Source organism: Ursus maritimus, unplaced genomic scaffold (genome assembly GCF_017311325.1).
Source record: "Ursus maritimus isolate PB19 unplaced genomic scaffold, ASM1731132v1 scaffold_38, whole genome shotgun sequence".
Taxonomy (NCBI): Eukaryota; Metazoa; Chordata; class Mammalia; order Carnivora; family Ursidae; genus Ursus; species Ursus maritimus.
The window spans coordinates 507603-530301 of record NW_024426452.1 but is presented as its reverse complement, the minus strand read 5'-3'; the positions used below and the strand labels follow the sequence as shown (position 1 = coordinate 530301).

General features: G+C 43.8%; 1 protein-coding gene across 1 annotated transcript in view; it reads left to right on the top strand.

Moving 5' to 3' along the window:
- PYGB (glycogen phosphorylase B) overlaps positions 1–22699 on the top strand; it is a 58349-nt gene that overhangs the window by 6856 nt on the left and 28794 nt on the right. The window contains exons 2-3 of the mRNA XM_040620949.1: positions 7988–8089; positions 21209–21287. Coding sequence (XP_040476883.1) covers positions 7988–8089; positions 21209–21287 — 181 coding nt within the window. The remainder of the gene's footprint in view (positions 1–7987; positions 8090–21208; positions 21288–22699) is intronic.

Sequence of the window (22699 nt, the reverse complement as noted above, 5' to 3'; positions counted from 1 at the left end):
TCTCTCTCTCTTTTTTTTTAAAGATTGTATTTATTTATTTGACAGAGAGAGAGAGACAGCCAGTGAGAGAGGGAACACAGGCAGGGGGAGTGGGAGAGGAAGAAGCAGGCTCCCAACGGAGCAGGGAGCCCGATGTGGGGCTCAATCCCAGGACCCTGGGATCACGCCCTGAGCGGAAGCCAGACGTTTAACGACTGAGCCACCCAGGCGCCCCTTTTTATCTCTTTATGTCAAGGAGCTTCGTTTATGTTTTTCTGTGATACTACCTGTTGGTACAGGCTTTGCATGTAATAAACAGACCCAATTAAAAAAAAGAGAAGGCTGCCTCTAAGCCACTTAATATGTGTTACAGTGGTATTGCAAGAAGGGACCGTACAAGAAAGGTCAGCAGCGCAGCTCAGCGCCCTAGGCGGCAGGCCCCCCGGCTGCTGTATAGGGGTTAAAGGGGTCCCTGTCTCTCAGGCTGAAGCAGGGGAGCATCTGGTTTTTCAGCCAGCACTCCTTGAGCTGGTTGGCCCTGTCCACAGTTGCATAGATGGTAACTGGGGAAGCTGGGGGCGGGGGGCGGGGATGGGCAGGAGAACTGGAAAGAGGCTGGGCCAGGCCTGGGATGGCCCTGGGCCTGTAGCAGCAGCAGAGTTTGGGGACACTGAGGAGCCGGCCCTTTGCAGGTGAGCCCACTATGCTTTTTCGTACGCCAAGCCCGTGCCCTCAGGTGGTTTTGTCCAAAATTACCACCCTGCTAATTAGGTTCCATTACTCTCTCTGAAAATCTGGCCTGGCAAGGGGACCAGTATTGCCTGAGTTCGGAGCTTTGTTGTACCCCAAGGTAGACCAGGTGTTTCTCAGAAAGGTCAAGGGATCCAGGCCACCTGGCCGCCCAGGCCAGGAGCCGGGATTGGACCCGAGTATGCGTGAATCAGAAGTGTGTGCGTTTCCTTGGGCCATGCCGCTGGCAAGCCTTCAGTCTGGCTTTACTCTGAACTGTCTTAAGGAAACTGGCGAAAACAATTTCAACACATTTGAGGAAATTGTAAAAGTTCTTAGAACAAATTTTACACAGCAACAACAGAAAACACGCCACAGGCCGGGGTGCAAAGCTCCCCTGGGCAAATCAGCAGTCCCTGACATAGAACCCACCGTAGCCCGTCTTCTCTGAGTGGCTGGTGTCCAGGGGAGCCCTGATGTCACTGCTTCTGCTCCCCTCTTAGGCAAAGGTGCATCAGGAGGCTCCCTGGAACTCTTTGCAGAATTAAATAAACTACTGAGCCCTTGACGTCTGTGCTCAACTTGGGAGGAAAAAGAAAGACTGAAAAGATTGTATGACTAGGCCCCACATTTTGTGCCTCGGTACCCATCCCTTACAAAAAGATAATCAGGCTGTTTTCATAGTGCTGGTTACAAGTCAGAAACTTTACCAGAGATAGAACTACAGCTTTAAAAATATATATTTCTATGGGGCACCTGGGTGGCTTAAAGTTCAGCTGAGATCACGATTTCAGGGTCATGAGATCCAGCCCGGACTGGGACTCTGCGCTGGGTTTGGAGCCTGCTTAAGATTCTCTGTCCCTCCCCCCTGCCCCTCCCCCCATTTCGTGCAGGTGCGCGCGCGCTCTCTCTATAAATAAATAAATAAAATAAAAATACACATTCTGCTTAAAGGCAACATAAAACGTCTTGATCGTATTCCTGACCTGCCAACTTGTTATAAAGCCTCTTGGGGAGAACCTCAACAGTAGTTCTGTGGGGGAGAAGCAAGGCTTCCTGTGCGCGTAGGAAAAGGGCAGGAATGTGCGCTCCCACTCAGACAGCTGGGGTTTGGGAGGCTCAGTGTTCTCCGGCGGCCGCGGCCTGTCTGAGGGAGGGGCGGTCAGCGCTATGGAAACGCCGTAGGACAGTAACTCAGCTCAAGTGCAGGGTAAATAGTGTCTGGGACGAAGCAGTGGGCCGTGAGCGGCCGTGACGGCAGCCGTCCTCAGCGTTGCTGTGGATTCACTCGCCGCGCTGCTGAGCTGGTGATGACAAAAGTCTCCGAAAAGTGAGGAAAGTCTGTCAAAGGCTGAACTCGGCATGGTGGTTTTGTGTGTGTGCACTCTCTTTAAATTTGTAGATTTAGCTGTGTATGGTAAGTTTTCTTCAATTACATACGGAAAAAATGTCCTTAGTGTTTTATTTAGGTCCTTTCTTCAGGGACACTAATCACACAGATGGTAGGTATTCTTTGTATTCCGTATAGATAGTTTCCTCTCCGATCTTTTTCATACTTGTCCCCATTTTGTTCACTTTTCCAGCCAGGTTTTTGTTTCCAGCTTTGTCCCTGTTTTGCATTTAGTAGTACCTCCATTTCTGTGGTCGTTTTCTCTCTTACTTATGTTTCTTTCCCGAGCTTGGTGCTGTCCCTTTGTTACCTTATCGGTGTTTTTTGACATCTCGGACTATTCTGTATTAACAAATTGTATTTGTCCCTTGATAAACGCTGGGTGTTGTTTGCCCATTTTATTTCCTGTTCTGTTTTCCTGTTTTATTTTTCTCAGTTTTATTATTTTTTTCCATGCAGCCCCAAAGAGGCAAGTTTTCCTGTTTTAAATTTCAGGATGTAGATTCTGAGTTCCATCTCCCTGAGTGGAGGGACTTCTTCCTGAACGAGCTGTTTGCAGCTAGATAATGGGGCAAGGGCCTGGAGGGTGTGCGCGGCCTGCAGCGAGTAGCTCTTCCTTGGTCCCCAGATTTACGAGTGTGTACATGTGTTTGTGTGTGTCCATGTGTGCGAGTGAGTGAGTTGTGTACAGGCGTGAGTGTGCGCGTCTTTGAGTGCATGTGCCCGCGTGCGGCTGTGCACACGAGTGCATGCATCTGTGGGTGTGTGAGTGCACGTGCATGTGAGGGCGTGCTTTATCCATTCCTCAGCTTCAGAAAAGCAGAGGCCAGCAGTGGACAATCACCCTTGTCCTCCCTTTGCAGCTTGGTGGTGAAGAGGTATGAGGGCCAGTTTTCTAATTTAGTTCTCCCTGTTCTGACTTCCCATCAGTGTGTTTTAGGGAAAAATGGGCAGAAGCAATTTTATTCTATCATCTTTCCAATTGGAAGTATTCCACTTAATGTACAACATTTATTTTACTGTAATCTGTCAAAATTTAGTACATTATTTCTACTACTTTATATATATTTTTAAAGATTTATTTATTTATGAGAGAGAGAGCGAGCGAGCATGCACGGGGGAGGGGCAGAGGGAGAGAGAGAGAGAATCCTCAAGCAGACTCCCCGCTGAGTGCGGAACCCAACACGGGGCTCCATCCCAGGACCCTGAGATCATGACCTGAGCCAAAACCAAGAGATGGATGCTTAACTCACTGAGCTACCCAGGTGCCCCTAGTATTTTATATTTTTTGGTAACAGCTTTGAGATAAAATTCAGATACCATGCAGTTCACCCATTTAAGGTATACAATTCAGTGGTTTCAGTATATTCACGGAGTTGGGCCATCATCACCATGGTCAATTTCAGAACATTTTCATTACCCCAGAAAGAAACGCAGCAGTTTTTAGCTATCACCCCCCACCACCACCACCACCAAACTCACTACCTGCTCCTAGTTAGGTAACGACTAATCTACTTTCTCTTTCTGTAGGTTTATCTGTATTTTATAAAGGGAATCATACAATATGTGGTCCTTTATGACTGGCTTCTGTCATCTAGTGTAATATTTTCTAGGTTCCTTCTTCTTTTTTTTTTTTTTTTTTTAAAGATTTTATTTATTTATTTGACAGAGAGAGAGACAGCCAGCGAGAAAGGGAACACAAGCAGGGGGAGTGGGAGAGGAAGAAGCAGGCTCCCAGCAGAGGAGCCCGATGCGGGGCTCGATCCCAGAACACCGGGATCACGCCCTGAGCCGAAGGCAGACGCCCAACGACTGCGCCACCCAGGCGCCCCCTAGGTTCCTTCTTCTTGTAGCGTATATTAGTACTTGATTCCTTTCTTTTTTTTTTTTTTAAGATTTTATTTATTTAGTTGACAGAAAAAGAGAGTGAGCACAAGCAGGGGGAGTGGCAGGCAGAGGAAGGGGGAGAAGCCGGCTCCCCGCCAAGCAGGGAGCCCAATGTGGGACTCAATCCCAGGACGCTGGGATCAACACCTGAGCTGAAGGCATACGCTTAACCGACAGGCCACCCAGGCGCCCCTGTACTTGACATTCCTTTTTATGGCTGAATAATACTCCATGATACAGATATACCACATTTTATGTATCCATTCACCAATCGATGGACATTTGAGTGGTTACCATCCTCTGACTATTACATACAAGTTTTTGAGTGAACATAGATTTTCATTTCCTCTAGATACGTGCTTCAGAGTAGAGCTGTTGGACCACATGGTAACTCCTTGTAACTTTTTGAGGACCTGCCAGACTGGTCTCCAAATCAGCTGCATCGTTTTACAACTCACCCTCCATACCCCACATATTGGGACTCTGATTTTTTCAAACTCTAGCTAACATTTTTTATCATCTGATAACTTTTTTTTTTAAGATTTTATTTATTTATTCCACAGAGATAGAGACAGCCAGCGAGAGAGGGAACACAAGCAGGGGGAGTGGGAGAGGAAGAAGCAGGCTCCCAGCGGAGGAGCCTGATGTGGGGCTCGATCCCATAACGCCGGGATCACGCCCTGAGCCGAAGGCAGACGCTTAACCGCTGTGCCACCCAGGCGCCCCCATCTGATAACTTTTTGATTATAGGTGTCCTATAGTGGATGTGAGTTGATGTCTCATTGTAGTTTTGATTTGCATTTCCCTGATGATCGGTGATGGTGGGCATCTTCTGATGTGCTTGTTGGCACTGCGTATTTTCTTTACAGAAACGTCTCTTCATATCCTTTGCCCAACCAACCATTTGGTTGTCTTTTTATTACTAAGTTGTATATATATATACTAGATACAAGTCTCTTGTCAGTTATATGATTTGCAGATATTTTCTCCCCTTCTGTTCCTTCCCATCCTTTTTACTTGCTTCATGTTATCCAAAGTTTTTAATATCGATGAAGTCTAATTTATCTGTTTTTTTCTTGTGCTTTTGTTTTCATACAAAAGAAACCATTGCCTATTCCAAGGTCATGAAGATTTACTTCTGTGTTTTCTTCCCAAAGTTGTATGGTTTTGGCTCTTACATTTAGTCTTTGATTTACTTTGAATTAATGTTCGTATATGGTATGAGGTAGGGGTCCAACTTCATTCTTTTGCATGTGGGTATCCAGTTGTCCCAGCACCATTTGTTAAAAAGATTATTCTTCCAACTGAATTATCAGAGCATGCTTGTTGAAAATCAGTTGGCCATAAATGTGAGCGTTGATTTCTGGACTCTGTTCCATTGCCCTGTGTGTCCATGCTTATGCCAGTACCATACAGTTTTGCTGACTGTAGTTTTGAAATAGGTTTGAGATTACGAAGTGTAAGTCCTCCGATTTTGTCCTTCTTTTTCAAGATTGTTTTGACTATTCCAGATCCCGTACATTTCCATCTGATCGATCCACCTAATGAATCAGTTTATCAATCTGCAAGGAAGCCAGCTGGAATTTTGAAAGGGATTTTGTTGAATCTGTAGATCCATTTTGGAAGTATTGCCATCTTATCAATGTTAAGCCTTCCAATCCATTTTTATTTTTCCGTATTTTCCTAGTTCCCTTGCCTGTGTATTTTGCAAATTGGGAGTCCCTTTCTATCTTGGCTCACTCTCTGAGGCTACTTCTTGGTTCAGGGGAGAATTGTCTAAAAACTGCTGCATGAAAATGTGAAGTAATGGTATGAACGCAGCTGTAAAAACCCAGAGGACAACACTGCTGAAACTGAAACCGTGGAGTTTTCTCAAAAGGTCTCTGCTCAGCTGCTGGTCAGAATTCTTAGAAGCGTGAGAGACTATGGACTCTGAGAAACAAACTGAGGGCTACAGAGGGGAGGGAAGTGGGGGACTGGGATGGGCTGGTGATGGGTAGTAAGGAGGGCACGTATTGCATGGTGCACTGGGTGTTATACGCAACTAATGAATCATCGAACTTTACATCGGAAACCGGGGATGTACTGTGTGGTGACTAACATAATATAATAAAAAAATATTAAAAAAAAATTCTGAATGGGGTATAAAAAAATACAGTTCAAGAGCGTCACTGCATGAAATGTGGATCCCAGAGTGGCTCAGGCAGGTCACCCTGTAAAGGCAGGACAGCTAGTACGGAAGCTGATTTTTTTAAATTGTATTTTTAAAATTTAAACCTGCAGGAAGGATAAAGCCGTAGTACAGTCCGCACTTCCCCGTGGATTCTCATCTGAGTCCAGGACACACATGCTCATTGTGCACTTGCACGCACTCAGAGACGCACCCCTTCTCAAGGCCTGGTTTTGCCGTGTAACTTTTTATTTAGGAGCGACATTAAATTTGCAGAGGGTCACAAAGGTAGTGTGGAGTAGTGTGTAGCACCGTCCCCTTGCATGACCATAGCACAGTTATCAAAATCAGTAGCACTGGCTCAGCACTTTCTTCAGATTTTTACCACTCTTTCCTCAATATTATCTCTGTCCCTGGATCACATCCAGGGTCCCCTAGTTACTATGTCTCCTTAATCTCCTCCCTTCTGTGACGGTTGTTGGTCTCTCCTTGTCTTTCATGACCTTGGCACATTGATGAAGGCTGGCTAGGCAGTTCACAGAGCGAGCCTTATTTGGGGGCCTGTCCAGGGCTCTCTCCTGGTGAGTCTGCGTTGGGGGCTTGGAAAGAATTCCACAGAGTACCTTCTCAACACAGCGTATCAGCACAGCCTGGCACTGATGGTATTATCCTTGTCACCTGAGGAAGGTGGCGCAGCCAGGTCCCTCCCCTGTGAAGTAACGGTTTCCCTTCCCAGACTGTTCAGTAGATGGGAGTCACCCCAGTCCAGCCCACCCTGGGGAGGGGATTGGGCACCACCTGCTGGGGGGAAGGATATCAGAATTTTCGGACATTTGTTAAAACCAGCATGGTAGTTAATAAATATTTTAGGGGAGAAGTCAGGGGCTGCACAAATACCCCCTTAGTCTGTAAAGCTGTGCCTGCTGGTTTCAGCCCTGAGCGGTGGCTGTTGTCTGTGGCAGTTACACTGTGCTGTACTCGTGGTGATTTTCTGTCCCACTCGTTCCATCTACGTACATTTATTGGAATTCTTCTGTAAGGAATATTTCTCTCTTCTTCTCCATTTATTTTCCCAGGCTTTGCTCTTGATGGCAGGAAGCAGCATGGAGTCCTGTATAAGAGCAAGACTCTGAGGGCCAGAGTATGGCTCAGCCACTGCTGTCCCATGGCCCACTGGGTGGTTGTGAGGAGTAATTGGTACCATGCATGGGAAGGGCTTAGAACCCCACTCAGCTCCTGTTCACACGGACTGTCGCATATCCCAGTCCCCCCGGGTCAGGCAGCAGGCACTATCCAGACTTGTGCCTGGTGGAAATGGATGTATCCATCCATCCATCCATCCATCCATCCATCCATCCAGTTGTGTTGACTGGGTGATGTTTACTGAGTACTTAACATGGTTGTCAGAAGCTGTTCATACTTGAGAGTATTCCCCCATCACAGAGTCGTTTATCCTGTTAGAGATGTGAAGAGGTCATTGACTCAAGGGCGCATGGTGGGGAAGAGGCCAAGCTAAGTTCAGATCTGGCTGTATCCATTCTGGGAGCCTTGTTCCCCAGTGCTGCCCTGCCCTGCCCTGCCCTGGGGGAGGCCAGCTGACATCCAGCAGGGCAGTGAGCAGAGGCTGTGTGGTAGAAGGGTCCTGAGTGCTACCCTTGGAAAGCTGAGGTTGGCCAAGCCTTGGCACAGGGAGCCAGCCCGTTTGGAGGGTGTATGGGTAGCCCCAATGAAACACCTAAGTAGGTGCTCTTATGAATTTGCTCATCACCCTAATCTTCCTCATGTGCGGGGATGGAATACAAAATCTGAGATGCTTTCTTTTGCCTCCTCAGCGCATCTATTATCTTTCCCTGGAATTCTACATGGGCCGCACACTGCAGAACACGATGGTGAACCTGGGCCTTCAGAACGCTTGTGATGAAGCCATTTATCAGGTACAGGACCTTGGCGCCCGCTGCTGGGTAGCCTCTCATGGTGCAGTAAGTTGTAATCCAGGCCCCCAGAGGTGAGCACTGACACTGACATTTGCTGCCGTCTGGGGCCAGGAGTGACTTATGTTTGTCCTACACGGGGCAGAATGGGTTGGTGGGTGACACTCCTTCTCAAGGCGAAAACATGAGGATTGGATGGGAAGCTAATGCATGAGCGTGTAAGCACGGGATTGCATTGTGATGGTAAGGGTTCGAGGCTTCCGAAAGCCGTTGCCCGCCTCATTCCCACCCCCGGGGCAGATTTACCACAGGGCAGAAGTGGTTGGTACTGTCCCATTTCTTGTCACCTCACTGAACTAGTAACCCACCTCGAGTCCCCTCTCCCACCCCGGCAACCTCTTGTGTTCATCTTGCCCTCTAGGTATGAAATTGCCCTTTCTCCCCAGTCAGAATAAAAACTGCCTTTGCTTAAGCGTTCTTCATTCACAGTTATTCCCTTGGATGCTGATTCTGTCCACAGTTCATTTGTCTGTTTTCTGTCTCCATACCCCCTCCCCTGGACACATCTTCCTCCTGCACTGGACACTCAGTGTACAATTCCCAGGGTATGAACGTGCAGCACTCCCATCCTCCTGCCTGAACATAGCAGGGTCCTCACCAAAGTCTTCCTGCCCCTAGCGCCTTCTGCTGCCTTTGCTTTTGTTCAGTTTTGATGCGGGAGGCGCTCTGGGGCCTTGTTGGTAGTGGCATGGTAGGGACCTCACCTGGGTCTCAGGCGGCCTCACATTTCTGGGGTTCCTGTCTCCCCCTCCACAACTTAGTGGAGAGGAGTTGGTGGGGCAGGTAGTTTCAGTTGACAAAATAAAAATTTGGAAAAAAAATTTGACTTCCCCAAATGGGAATAGTATCCTCAAAATTATCTAAAAAGAGACTGGAAGGGAGGATGGTGATGGAGTAGGAGGACCCTAAGCTTGCCTTGTCCCATGAACACCTAAATACCCCAGAAATCAACCTGAAGACTGACGGAACAAATTCTCCAACTAAAGGGAGAAAAGAGGCTACATCAAAGAAGGTAGGAAGTGTGGCGACATGGATGGTTTGGGAGAGAAATGGATCACGGCATGGTGGTGGTGGGGAGGGAGCCATGATTGCAGAGAACAGCAAGAGACAGCCTAGCACACAGGGGAGCATACGGGGAAGAGGAATTCCCCACAGCAACTGACTTGGAAAGTGAGAGGGGCCGAATTTCATGACTTCTTGCAACCAGTGGGGCTTACTTATAGCCTGGAGTTTTAGAGGGCAACAGGCTTGGCTGGGGTAGAACCAGGGGCATTGCACTGCTATTGGAGAAAAGGCAGGAAAACAGCCTGCAGACATACAACATGGAAACATCTGTCTGAAGAGCACCAGCGGCACACGGTGGGGAGGTTATTTTCTCATCTCGGAGCATGTCGCTGAGAGGCAGCATTCATAGAGATCCCTCTGAGAACAAAGGAACTGGCAGGTACCATTTCTCTCCCCTACCCCTCAGCATAAGCACAGGGCCACCTGCGGGAATTGGCACAGTGTCGACACTCACTAGGTAACTGCTTATACCAAGTCCCACCCCATCCCCAACTCCTGTGGAATTGCCCCTCCCAGTCATGCTTGTCTCAGTCCCAGGGTGATGGATCCCCTCCGCCAGAAGACTGGCCCAAACCCCTGCTCACACCATGTCTCAAGGAGTTTTGGGGGGGGTCTCGGTTTCAGCAGTGGCGGAGACAGGTACCATTTCACAGGCAGACCAGAGCACACCTAGTTAAAACTTGCCACATTCGGGCCAAGGACTAAACACTGCCCACAACAAAGGGACCCCCTGCAGATGACTGGCCTGAAGGACAGAGTGGCCAGGACACAACAGCAGGGTGCACACAGCACACACTGGAGACATGCCCTGAAATGCCAGGTCCTGCGGAACGTGGGACACTACACTGCACAGCACTACCGAACCTCTTCTTCATGAAGCCATTACTCTCAAGAATAGGGGATGTAGCTGGCTTTCCTAACACACAGAAGCAGGCATAGAGACCTGGAGAAAATGAGAAGACAAATTTATTCCAAATGACAGAACAAGATAAGGCCACAGCCAGATGTCTAAGCAAGACAGATAAAAGTAACATGCCTGATGGAGAATTTAAAGATCATAAAGATACTTGCTGGACTTGAGAAAAGAGTGGAAAGCACCAGTGAGTCGATTAACACAGAGATACGTAACATAACAGACATAAAGTGTTCAATACGCAAAATGAGAAACATGCTTGATGGAATGAACAGCAGGCCAGAAGAAGCAGAAGAAAGAATGACTTAGAACACAGAGTATTGGAAAGTAATCAAGTTTAAGAAAAGAGAGAGAAAAGAATTATGCAAAACAAGAATAGACTTAGAGAAATCAATGACTCTATCAAACATACTATAAGGGTCCCACAAGAGAGGGAAAAGGGGGCAAAAAATTTAGTTGAGGAAATAATAGCTGAAAACTTCCCTAGTCTGGGAAGGAAACATAACCAGATCCAAGAGGCACAGAGAACCCCCCAGCAGAATCAACAAAAGCAGATCCCCACCAAGACATTGTAATTAAAATGGAAAAATGTAGTGATAAAAAAATTTAAAGCAGCAAGACAAAAGAAGACAGTTACATACAAGGAAAACCCTATAAGGCCTTCAGTGGAGTTTTCAGTTTAGAAACTTTTCAAGCTAGAAGGGAATGGCATGATATATTCAAAGTGCTAAATGGGAAGAATCTTCAGACAAGACTACTGTATCCAGAAAGGCTGTCATTCAGCATAGAAGGAGAAATAAAGAGTTTCCCAGAGAAACAAAAAATAAAGGAGTTCATGACCGCTAAACCAGCCCTGCAAGAAATATTAAGGGGACACTTTGAGTGGAAGGGAAAGACCAAAAACGACACTATGAAAGTAGGAAACACAAAGCAGTAAAATGAACATTTCCATGAAAAATCAGTCAAGGAGCTCACAAAATAAAAGGATGTGAGATATGACACCATATACCTAAAATATAGGGAGGAGAGGAATAAAGAATCGGTCCGAACTAAAACAACCATCAACTTAATATAAACATATATGCAGAAGATGTTATATAAAAACCTAATAGGGGGCGCCTGGGTGGCTCGGTCGGTTAAGCATCTGCCTTTGGCTCGGGTCTGATCCTCGAGTCTTGGAATCAAGCCCTGTGTTGGGCTCCCTGCTCAGCGGGGAGCCTGTTTCTCTCTCTGCAGCTCCCCCTGCTTGTGCTCGCTTGCTCGCTGTCAAATAAATAAATAAAATCTTAAAAAAAAAAACAAACCAGCTAACAGTAACCACAAATCAAAAACCACTAACAAACGTGCAAAGAATAAAGAGAGAGAAATCCAAATATATCACTAAAGAAAACCAGCAAACCATGAAAGAAAGAGAAGAAAGGGTCAAAGAAAAACTTCAGAAACCACTACAAAATAAGTAATAAGATGGCAATAAATAGATATCTAGGAATAATCTCTGAATGTAAAGGGGCTTAATGTTCCAATCAGAAGACAGGGCAGGGGCACCTGGCTGGCTCAGTCGGAGACAGAGGGAGAGAGACAGCCAGCGAGAGAGGGAACACAAGCAGGGGAGTGGGAGAGGCAGAAGCAGGCTCCCAGTGGAGGAGCCTGACGTGGGGCTCGATCCTGGCACCCAGGGATCATGCCCTGAGCCGAAGGCAGATGCTTAACGACTGCACCACCCAGGCGCCCGAAGAGACTCACTTTAAACCTAAAGACACCTGCAGATCGGAAGCGAAGGGTTGGAGAAACATGTATTATGCAAATGGATGTGAAAAGAAAGCTGGAATAGCAATACTTATTTTGGACAAAATAGATTTTAAAACAAAGACTGTAATAAGAGACAAAGAAGGACAGCACCCAGGGATCATGCCCTGAGCCGAAGGCAGATGCTTAACGACTGCACCACCCAGGCGCCCGAAGAGACTCACTTTAAACCTAAAGACACCTGCAGATCGGAAGCGAAGGGTTGGAGAAACATGTATTATGCAAATGGATGTGAAAAGAAAGCTGGAATAGCAATACTTATTTTGGACAAAATAGATTTTAAAACAAAGACTGTAATAAGAGACAAAGAAGGACACTATATAAATCATAAAGGGGATAATCCAACAGGAAGATATAAAAATTGTAAATACTTATGCACCCAACACAGGAGCACCCAAATACATAAAATAGTTATAACAAACACAAAGGAACTATTTGATAATAATACAATAATAGTAGGGAACATAACACCCCTCTTATTGATGGATAGATCATCCAAACAGAAATTCAATGAGGAAACCATGGCTTTTTTAAAAAAAGATTTTACTCATTTATTTGAGAGAGAGAAGAGCAAGAGAGAGAGCACGAGGGAGGAGGATGGGTAGAGGGAGAGGGAGAAGCAGGCTCCCCACTGAGCAGGGAGCCAGATGTGGGGCCCAATCCCAGGACCCTGAGATCACGACCTGAGCAGAAGGCAGACACTTCACTGACTGAGCCACCCAGGCGCCCAAAACCGTGGCTTTGAATGACACATTGGACCAGGTGGATTTAACAGATATATTTAGAACATTCCATCCTAAAACAGCAGAATACACATTCTTTTCAGGTGCACGTGGAACATTCCCCAGAATAGATCCATATTAATTAGGCCACAAAACAAGTTTCAACAAATTCAAAAGGATCGAAGTCACACCATGCATCTTTTCTGACCACAACACTACCTCAAGAAGCAAGAAAAATCTCAAATAAACAACCTAAACTTGCACCTAAAGGAGCTAGACGAAGAATAAATAAAACCCCAAACCAGCAGAAGGAAGGAAATAATAAAGATAAGAGCAGAAATAAATGATATAGAAACCAAAAAAACAAAAAACAAAACAAAACAAAAAAACCCAGTAGAGCAGATAAATAAAACCAGGAGCTCATTCTTTGAAAACATCAACAAAATTGATAAACCTTCAGCCAGACTCATCAAAAAACAAGGAGAAAGGATTCAAATAAATAAAATTACAAATGAAAGAAGAGAAATAACAGCTGACACCAAGAAATACAATCAATCGTAAGAGAATATTATGAAGAACTATATGGCAACAAATTGGACAGCCCAGAAGAAATGGATGAATTCCTGGAAACCTGTAACCCACCAAAACTGAAGCAGGAAGAAATAGAAAATTTCTTTACCAGCAAAGAAATCAAATCAGTAATCAAAAAACTTCCAACAAATAAAAGTCCAGGACCAGACAGATTCACGAGTGAATTCTACCCAACATTTACAGAAGAGTTAATACCCATTCTTCTCAAACTATTCCAAAAAATAGAAAAGGAAGGAAAACTTACAAATTCATTCTATGAGGCCGACATTACCCTAATTCCAAAACCAGATGAAGATACGCATAAAAAGAGAAGTACAGGCAATATCCCTGATGAACACGGATGCAAAAAACCTCAACAAAATACTTAAGTTTCTGACATCAGCCAGAGCAACATTTTTCCAAATATGTTTCCTGAGGTTAGGGAGATAAAAGCAAAAATAAACGATTAGGATTACATTAAAATAAAAAGCTTTTGCACAGGAGAGGAAACAACCAATAAAACAAAAAGGCAACCTATGGAATGGGAGAAGATATTTGCAAATGACCTATCCAATAAAGAGTTAGTATTGAAAATATATAAAGAACTTACAGCTCAACAGCCAAAAAACAGTCCAATTTTAAAAATGCACAGAAGACATGAACATATTTCTCCAAGAAGACATCCAGGCGGCCAACAGACACATGAAAAGATGCTCAACATCACTCATCATCAGGGAAATGCAAATCACAACTATAATGAGGTGTGACCTCATCCATGTCAGAATCACTAAAATCAAACACACACGAAACAACAAGTGCTGCTGAGGATGTGGAGAAAGGGGAACCCTCGTACACTGTTGGTGGGAATGCCAATTGGTACAGCCACTCTGGAAAACAGTGTGGAGGTTCCTCAAAACATTAAAAATAGAGCTACCCTACAACCCGGTAATCACCCTACTGGGTATTTACCCTAAAAATACAAAATCAGTAATTCAAAGGGATACAAAATACCCCTGTGTTTATGGCAGCATTATTTACAGTAATCAAATTATGGAAGCAGCCCCGGTGTCCATTGCTATATGAATGGGTAAAGAAGAGGTGGTACATACATACAATGGAGTCTTACTCAGCCATAAATAAGAATCTAATCTTGCCTTTTGCAACAACATGGGTGAAGCTAGAGAGTATAATGCTAAGTAAAATAAGTCTGAGAGGAAAAGTACCATATGATTTCACTCATGTGGAATTTAAGAAACAAACGAGCAAAGGGAAGAAAGAGAGAGAAACCAAGAAACAGGCTCTTAACTGTAGAGAACAAACTGATGGTTACCAGAGGGGAGGAGTGGGGGATGGGTGAGATAGGCGGCGGGGATTAAAGAGTGCACTTGTCGTAATGTGCACAGAGTGATGTATTCAGTGTTTTGAATCACTATATTGTACACCTGAAACCAATATAACACTGTATGTTAACTATGCTGAAATTAGAATTAAAAAATTATCTAGAAAGATAGACATTATCCTCGCAGGTGATTTGTCATTTGAATTGTTTACTGAGTATAAGTGTCAGAATGCATCTGTAATGACCACAGAACATGTAATGTTTAGGTCTTCAGTGGAATTTGTTGTTATAGGAAGTGTTTTATTTTTTGAAACATTTTCTCTTTTTATAATTCTTATGGATAGTAAAGATTTAAGGGAATGTTTATACCATAAATAGGCCATATCTGTTTACAATTTTTATTACACAAAAAACATGTTAATTATAGAAACTGTATAGCATATATCCTTTTATATGTATATTTTTTTCTTTAAAGTGATACTTCACTCACTGTTAAGCTTTTTATTAATCTTGTATTTGAAAGGTTTTCCTGATGATCAAAGCTTTAGTGTCTCCAGGTGCACAGTTGCTGGGCCCTTCTAGTCGTAAGATGGGGTGCCAGATGTTTTGAGTGGGAACTGAATGATGATGCAGAGCTTAGATGGGCCTCCTCCCCCAACCCCCCCCCCAATTTATAATGTAGTATAGAGAGTGAAACATGCCACTACTCTATTGTACAGGGCTGGAAAGTAGTTCTGGGGGGCAGGTTACACTAAAAACTGGAACTTCAGTAGAAGCAGCTCCCTCCTGACTGAGTCATCAAGGGTGTATTTAAATATTTTTTTATCATAGAAAGTTTAAATTATGTACTAAAATGGAGTGACTGCTATGATGAACCCCTTCCATATACCCATCACTGGGCTCCACTTGTCTTCAAGCCCCACTCATGACCATTCTTGTTTCCCTCACACCCCTGCTACTCCCAGATTATTTAAGCTAATGTCAAACTGCATATTTCACTTGTTGCTGTTTCAACTGGTATCTCTAAAGATAGGGTCATACCATTATGACCCTTAAGATATTGACCATAATTTTCAGGCAGTTGACAAACTTGTTGATTGCCTTATAATTTTTTAACGGTGTATTCAGAAACTGAGTTGCATTTGGTTGATCTGTCTCTTATATTTCTCTTAATCTATAGACTTCTCCTCTTTTTTACTTAACTGCCTTGCAGTTTATTTGTTGAAACTGGGTTTGTCCTGTAGAGTGTCCTGCAGTCTCTATTTGATTGATGGTGTCCCTAGCTGGGTTTGGTTTTTTTTAAAAAAGATTTTATTTATTTACTTGAGAGAGAAAGAGTGAGAGAGAGAGAGAGAGAGAGAGAGATCACAAGCAGAGGGGAGGGGTAGAGGGAGAAGCAGACTCCCCACTGAGCAGGGAGCCCGACTCGGGACTTGATCCCAGGACCCAGGGATCATGACCTGAGCCAAAGGCAGCCATTTAACTGGCTGAGCCACCCAGATGCTCCCTAGCTCATATCTAACTTGCTACCTGTCCCAAGGATTTTGCTCTCACCGGTTCTGCTCGACATCATAGTGATGGTTTTAGCTGGGGTATTTAGGCAAGAAATGGAATAACAAGCATCCAGATTAGAAAGGAAGAAGGAAACCTATCTCTATGTGCAGCTGACATGATCTAGAAAATCCTATGGAAACCAATAAAAATACATTAGTACAAATGAATGAGTACAGCAACGTTGCAGGATATAAGATCAATGTACAGAAATCAACTGAATTTTTATATACCTGCAATGAACAGTCCAAAAGTGAAATTAAGAAACAATTCCACTTAAAATAGCATCAAAAAGAATAAAATTCTTAGGAATTAATTTCCAAAAGAGATGTAGACTTACATTCTGAAAACTCTTAAAACATTATTGAAAGAAATTAAAGGAGACCTAAAAATGAAATGACATTATATGTCCATCCATGTCTTAGAAGACTTAATCTTAAGATGGCTGTACTCCCCAAATCAATCTACAGACTTATTGCAATTCCCACTAAAATTCCAGTTGTCTTCTTTGCAGAGATTGACAAACTGATCCTAAAATCCAGATGAAGTGCAACAGACCAGAAATCATTAAAACATACTTGAGAAAGAAGAGCACAGTCGAAGGACTCACACTTCCCAATTTCAGAACTCACTATGAAGCTGTAGTCATCCAGACGGTGTGTACTGGCATAAGGATAAACATACAGAACAATGGGATAGAATTGAGAGTCCAGAAATAAACCCTCACATTTATAGTCAATTGATTTTTCCCCCTAGTTTTTCAAAATTGTGGTAAAATAAACATAACAAATTGCATTCATATTGTACCATACTCACCACCATCCATCTGTAGACCCCTTTCCATCTTGCAAAACTGAACCTGTATATCCATTCGACTCTAACTCCCCATTCTCCCCTCCCTCAAGCCCCTGACGGCTACCATTCTACTCTCTGTCTCTGTGAATCTGATATTCTAGGTACCTCATGTAAGTGAAATCACGTAATGTTTGTCTTTTTGTGACTGGCTTAATATCTTCAAGGTTCATCCATGTTGTAGCACATGTCAGAATCTCCATCCTTCTTAAGGCTCTATGAGTAATAGTCCACTGTATGTATATACCACGCTGTGCTTATCCATTCATCTGTGGGTAGACACTTCGATTGCTTCTGCCTTTTAGCTACTGTGAATAATACTTTTATGAACGTGAGTGTACAAATATCTCTTCAAGACCCTGCTTTCAGTTCTTTTTGGTATACACCTGGAAGTGGAATTGCTGGATTGTATGGTAAATCTATTTTAACTTTCTGAGGAAACATCATACTGTTTTCCACAGTGGTGACACCATTTTAATTTCCCACCAGTAGCGCACAAGAATTCCAATTTCTCCACATCCTCACCACCACTTGTTCTTTTTCCTTTTTTTTTTTTTTGATAGTAGCCATTCTAATGTAAGGGAGATAGTATATCATTGTGGTTTTAATTAACATTATTTAACTACTGATGAGTGATATTAAGCATCTTTTCATGTGCTTATTGGCCATCTAAATATCTTCTCTGGAGAAATGTCTGTTCAAGTCATTTGCCCATTTCTGAATTGAGCTGTTTGTTTTGTTGCTGTTGTTGAGATTTAGGAGTTCTCTATTCTGGATATTAATCCCTTACCAGATACATGATTTGCTAATATTTTTTCCTGGGTTACCTTATCACTTTGTTGATAGTCCTTTGATGTGGAAAGTTTTTATTTTTCATGAAGTACAGTTTTTTCTTTTGCCTCTGCTTTTGGTAGCCTGTATATCAGGGTTTCGTATCCAGATTATGTATTAAGAACTCTTACAACTCAACAACAAAAAGACAGCCTAATTTAAACATGGGCAAAGCACTTGAATCGACATTTTTCCCCAAGAAGGTATACAAATGGTCAAAAAGCATGTGAAAAAGTACTCAGCATCATTAGTCATCAGGGAATGCAAATCAAAACCATGAGCTACCGCTTCACAGTCACTTGAGTGGCTATAATTGTAAAGACAGAGAACAAGTATTGGCTAGGATGTGGAGAAATTGGAACCTTCATATACTGCTGGGAGAAAGTAAAATGGTGGATCAGCTTTGGAAAATAGTTTGGCATTTACTCAAAAAGTTAAGCATAGCATTACCATGTAAACCAGCAATTTCACTCCAGGGTTTATTTCCAGGAAAAATGAAAACATACGTCTACACATAAAATTGTACCTGAATGTTCATCGCAGCATTATTCATAACAGCTCAAAAGCGGAACAAGCCTAAATATCCATCAGCTGATAAATGGATAAACAAAATGTGGAACAGTCATACAACCTAAAGCTACGCAGTGATACACGGTACTGACATGTGCTCCAGCATGGGTCTACCCTGAAAACATTATTGCAGTTGAAAGAAGCCAGATACAAAAGGCCACATGTTGGGGCGCCTGGGTGGCACAGCGGTTAAGCTTCTGCCTTCAGCTCAGGGCGTGATCCTGGCGTTATGGGATCGAGCCCCACATCAGGCTCCTCCGCTATGAGCCTGCTTCTTCCTCTCCCACTCCCCCTGCTTGTGTTCCCTCTCTCGCTGGCTGTCTCTATCTCTGTCAAATAAATAAAATCTTTTTTAAAAAAAAGGCCACATGTTGTATGTTTCCGTTTATATGAAATGACAAGAATAGGCAAATCTGTGGTGACGGAAAATAGAGAAGTGATTGCCAGGGTCTGAGGGAGCAGGGAAAGTGGGAATGATTGCCAGTGAGCATGGGGTTTGTTTTGGGGGCAGTGAAGTACTGGAATTAGTGGCAGTAGCACAACTTTGTGAATATGCTAAAAACCATTGAATTATAGCTCAGTAAAGAAAAAAGTAGGTTAAGTGTGCTCTGTCGTGCTCTTTTTCTGCCTTCAGTTTGGAAACCCACTTTAGCAAGATTTTAGACTTTGTCAGTTAGCTATTTTTTGTGCCTCTTTTGCATGCTCTCAGACTCACGGCAGAATTTGCCTTACTAGGCAGAGGTGTGCCTGCAACATTCAAGGTTAAAAACATAAAAGGACAAGACATCTCGCCTTCCACATCTGCTCTTAGCCTGCCTTTATGTAGAGTGCTGGTCTTTGACTTCAGTAAGTGTTTCATGAATAAGAGGTTGCACAATCAGATAAATTTGGAAAATGTAGTTAAACGTGTTTCTTAACTTGGAGCCGGTGTATATTACTGGGTAAATCCTGCTTCCCCCACATACCCAGACTATTTTTGGTGGAACACACTCCTTGAAATTGCTATGGGAGTTAAGTCAATATTTTGAAATCTTACTCTGAATCAGATTACTGTTTGTATTAATACCATTCAATTTACTTAATAGATGCTAAACCATCTCTTTATGACTTTGATGTTTTTATTTTTCCACAAGTTTGCTTTCAGCCTTTGTAATTTATCAGATTCTTGAAGTGCGGTCCGGAGACTCCTGGGGCCTCTGAGACCCTTTCAGGTGGTCCGCTAGGTCAGAACTATTTATTTTCATTCTATCATGACTATGTGGTGAAGTTTTTCAGAGGCTATATGATATGTAATATCTCAACAGATTGAATGCTAAGGCAGAAAGTGTATTAAAGAGATTTGTAAAAATGTACAACACTGCTACTCTTCTCAGTAAATTTGTTTTAAAAACTGTCATTAAATTGTGTTACGTTAGGGGCGCCTGGGTGGCGCAGTCCTTAGGCGTCTGCCTTCGGCTCAGGGCGTGATCCCGGCATTGTGGGATCGAGCCCCACATCAGGCTCCTCCGCTATGAGCCTGCTTCTTCCTCTCCCACTCCCCCTGCTTGTGTTCCCTCTCTTGCTGGCTGTCTCTATCTCTGTCGAATAAATACATACATACATACATAAATACATACATACATACATACATAAATCTTTAAATTGTGTTATGTTAATATTAATGGGTTTATTTAAAATAAATTTGTATATACTTAAAAAACAATCTATTTTAAGTTTCTAACTTGATAAATATTCATAGGTATAATTCCATTAAAGAATAGGTCTTGAAGTCCTCCTGAAGCCAAAATGTTTAAAACACACTCATCAAGATAATTAATGTAAGCCGTTTGTGAAGTATAACCACTAAAGCCGGGTTAATGGAACAGTTATCCATCCAAACCATTGTGGGATGGTGTCAAGTCAGGTGAAGAAGCTGGGACTTGGTTGCTTGCTTTCTTTTTTTTTTTTTTTTTAAAGATTTTATTTATTTATTCGACAGAGATAGAGACAGCCAGCGAGAGAGGGAACACAAGCAGGGGGAGTGGGAGAGGAAGAAGCAGGCTCATAGCAGAGGAGCCTGATGTGGGGCTCGATCCCTTAACGCCAGGATCACGCCCTGAGCCGAAGGCAGACGCTTAACCGCTGTGCCACCCAGGCGCCCCTGGTTGCTTTCTTTCTGATTTTTAACATTCCATACCTGTTTCACAAGATTGCTTGAATGCAGTTAGGATGCCACAGGAAAGGTGCTTTTAGGTGTTAGTTTAAAAAGATGTCCCATAGGAGTTCCAGGGAAGACGGTTGAGCAGAAGGACCCTAAGCTCACCTCGTTGCACAGACACACCTACCTGACTTCCGCATCAGTGTACATAACCCAGAAACTGACCCGAAGCCTGGCAGAACACGTTCTCCACAGCCAAACGTGGAGAAGAGGCCACTTCAGAGAGGCAAATAATAAATATAGCCAGTTAAATAATTAGTCATTAAATAAATAAGTCACATAAATATCATGAGACCATACAAAATCAGAGATGTACTGAAACCACTGGTTTCCTTTTTAGGATACATGTTATACTCTGTTCACTATATGTAGGCTAATAACCTGGCAATAAATATCTTCGGCTGTTAAACCATGCCTCATTTTGATTATTAATTCTTATCTGGTTTGGCAGCTTTTGAAATACCTGGAAACTTGCATTTTCACGCATTGATTGAACGCCATATTTTAATACTAGATTTTCAAGTCTAAAAGAAAGTGGACTCTAACCTTTGATTGATATAAACTGACAAGATTTAGTATCTCTCCACCTGTTGCGTGAGGAAGATATTAAGTAATATTGAAATGCTGCCTCTGTTTTTCTTCACAGCTGGGGTTGGACTTGGAAGAACTGGAGGAAATAGAAGAGGACGCCGGCCTTGGGAATGGAGGCTTGGGGAGGCTGGCAGGTAACCCCGCCATCTGGCTAGGGCATGGCCTCTCCTGATATGGTGCCCTGGTCGCTGATCGCATGGTGAGGCTGAGGTCAACTGTGCTCCCAACAGGGGTTTGTCGGGGTAGATTGGCCCCTCTGAGTAGATGGGAGAGTGTGTCATCAAAATGGAATAAAATGCAAGACATTAGGTTTTCCTTCACACAAGGATTCTTCCTAATTATCCTGAAGACCAGGCTTGCCGGTGTTGGGTAGCTGGCACGGGGCTGTGGTTTCCAGTGTACTGACCACTTTCCACAGCCAGTAATTGGGAGAAAGATGGATGGACACACACATGCACACACACACATACACAAACACATGCACACATGCATGCACCCATCTTCACACGCATAAACACGTGCACACACACATGATTTATGAGTGCAGCCCAGCTGGCAGGCTGTCCTGCTTTACTGTAGTAAACGGACCGCCGCAAAAGAGCAGAGTCATTCCTTTTGGGCTATTGCTCCCTTGGGCCATTCTGTGTGAGAGCATATCCACTTTTGTTTTGTTTTTCCTGTGTTGCTAGCCTTCGAGGGCAAAGGGAACTGAGTGAGGGACTTAGAAGTGGAGGGCGCCGGGCTGGCTCAGCTGGAAGAACATGTGGCTCTTGATCTCAGGGTCGTGAGTTTGAGCCACACATTGGGTGTAGAGGTTACTAAATAAATAAATAAATAAACTTAAAAAAAACCCAAGAACTGAGAAGTGGAAATCACTGTCACAGTAAAATTTGATTTTGCTGTGTGCTTCAAGGCTCTTGGGCGCAGTGTTTCTGGAACAGAAATAAGTCAAGTTTTATGTTGCCCTTGTGTGGGAGGCATGGGAGAGTGGGCTCGGGCCCCTACCGCACTGCATTTTGAGAGTTGTCTTTCTGTGAAGAGATCAAACCCCCTAAAATTTATCTGAGTATGTGTATGTGTTTATGTTTTCAAATCTTAAGTTAAATTCTTAAAAAATTATAAAAGGAGTTTATATTTCTCTCAAACGAAAGGACACCCGGATCCATGTAAGGAAACCGCGGGCAAGGCCTGCCCCACCTCCACCTCCTCATGTGAAAAGCCTGTGTGTCCCCTACCTCTGCTCTCAATGCAGGGCTTGCTTCTAGGTTGTGACGTGAGATCATCCCAGACAGGAAGCTGAACATTACTTCCCCCACAGGTGGAATCAGGGCACCCCACCGGCAGGCAGCGCGCAGCCCCGAGGGAGCCCCTGTGTGCTGCAAGCCCCTAGGGTGTCAGTCCCCTGCAGCCTCCTTCACCCTCAGTAGCATTCTCCTGGTCATGGCCATCTTCCCAGCCAGTAAAACAGCACCTGTTTTCACCACGCTCAAGGACGGCTCCAGACCCTCGGTCTCCTTCACGGCTCAAGGAAGCTGCCTAACCCCCC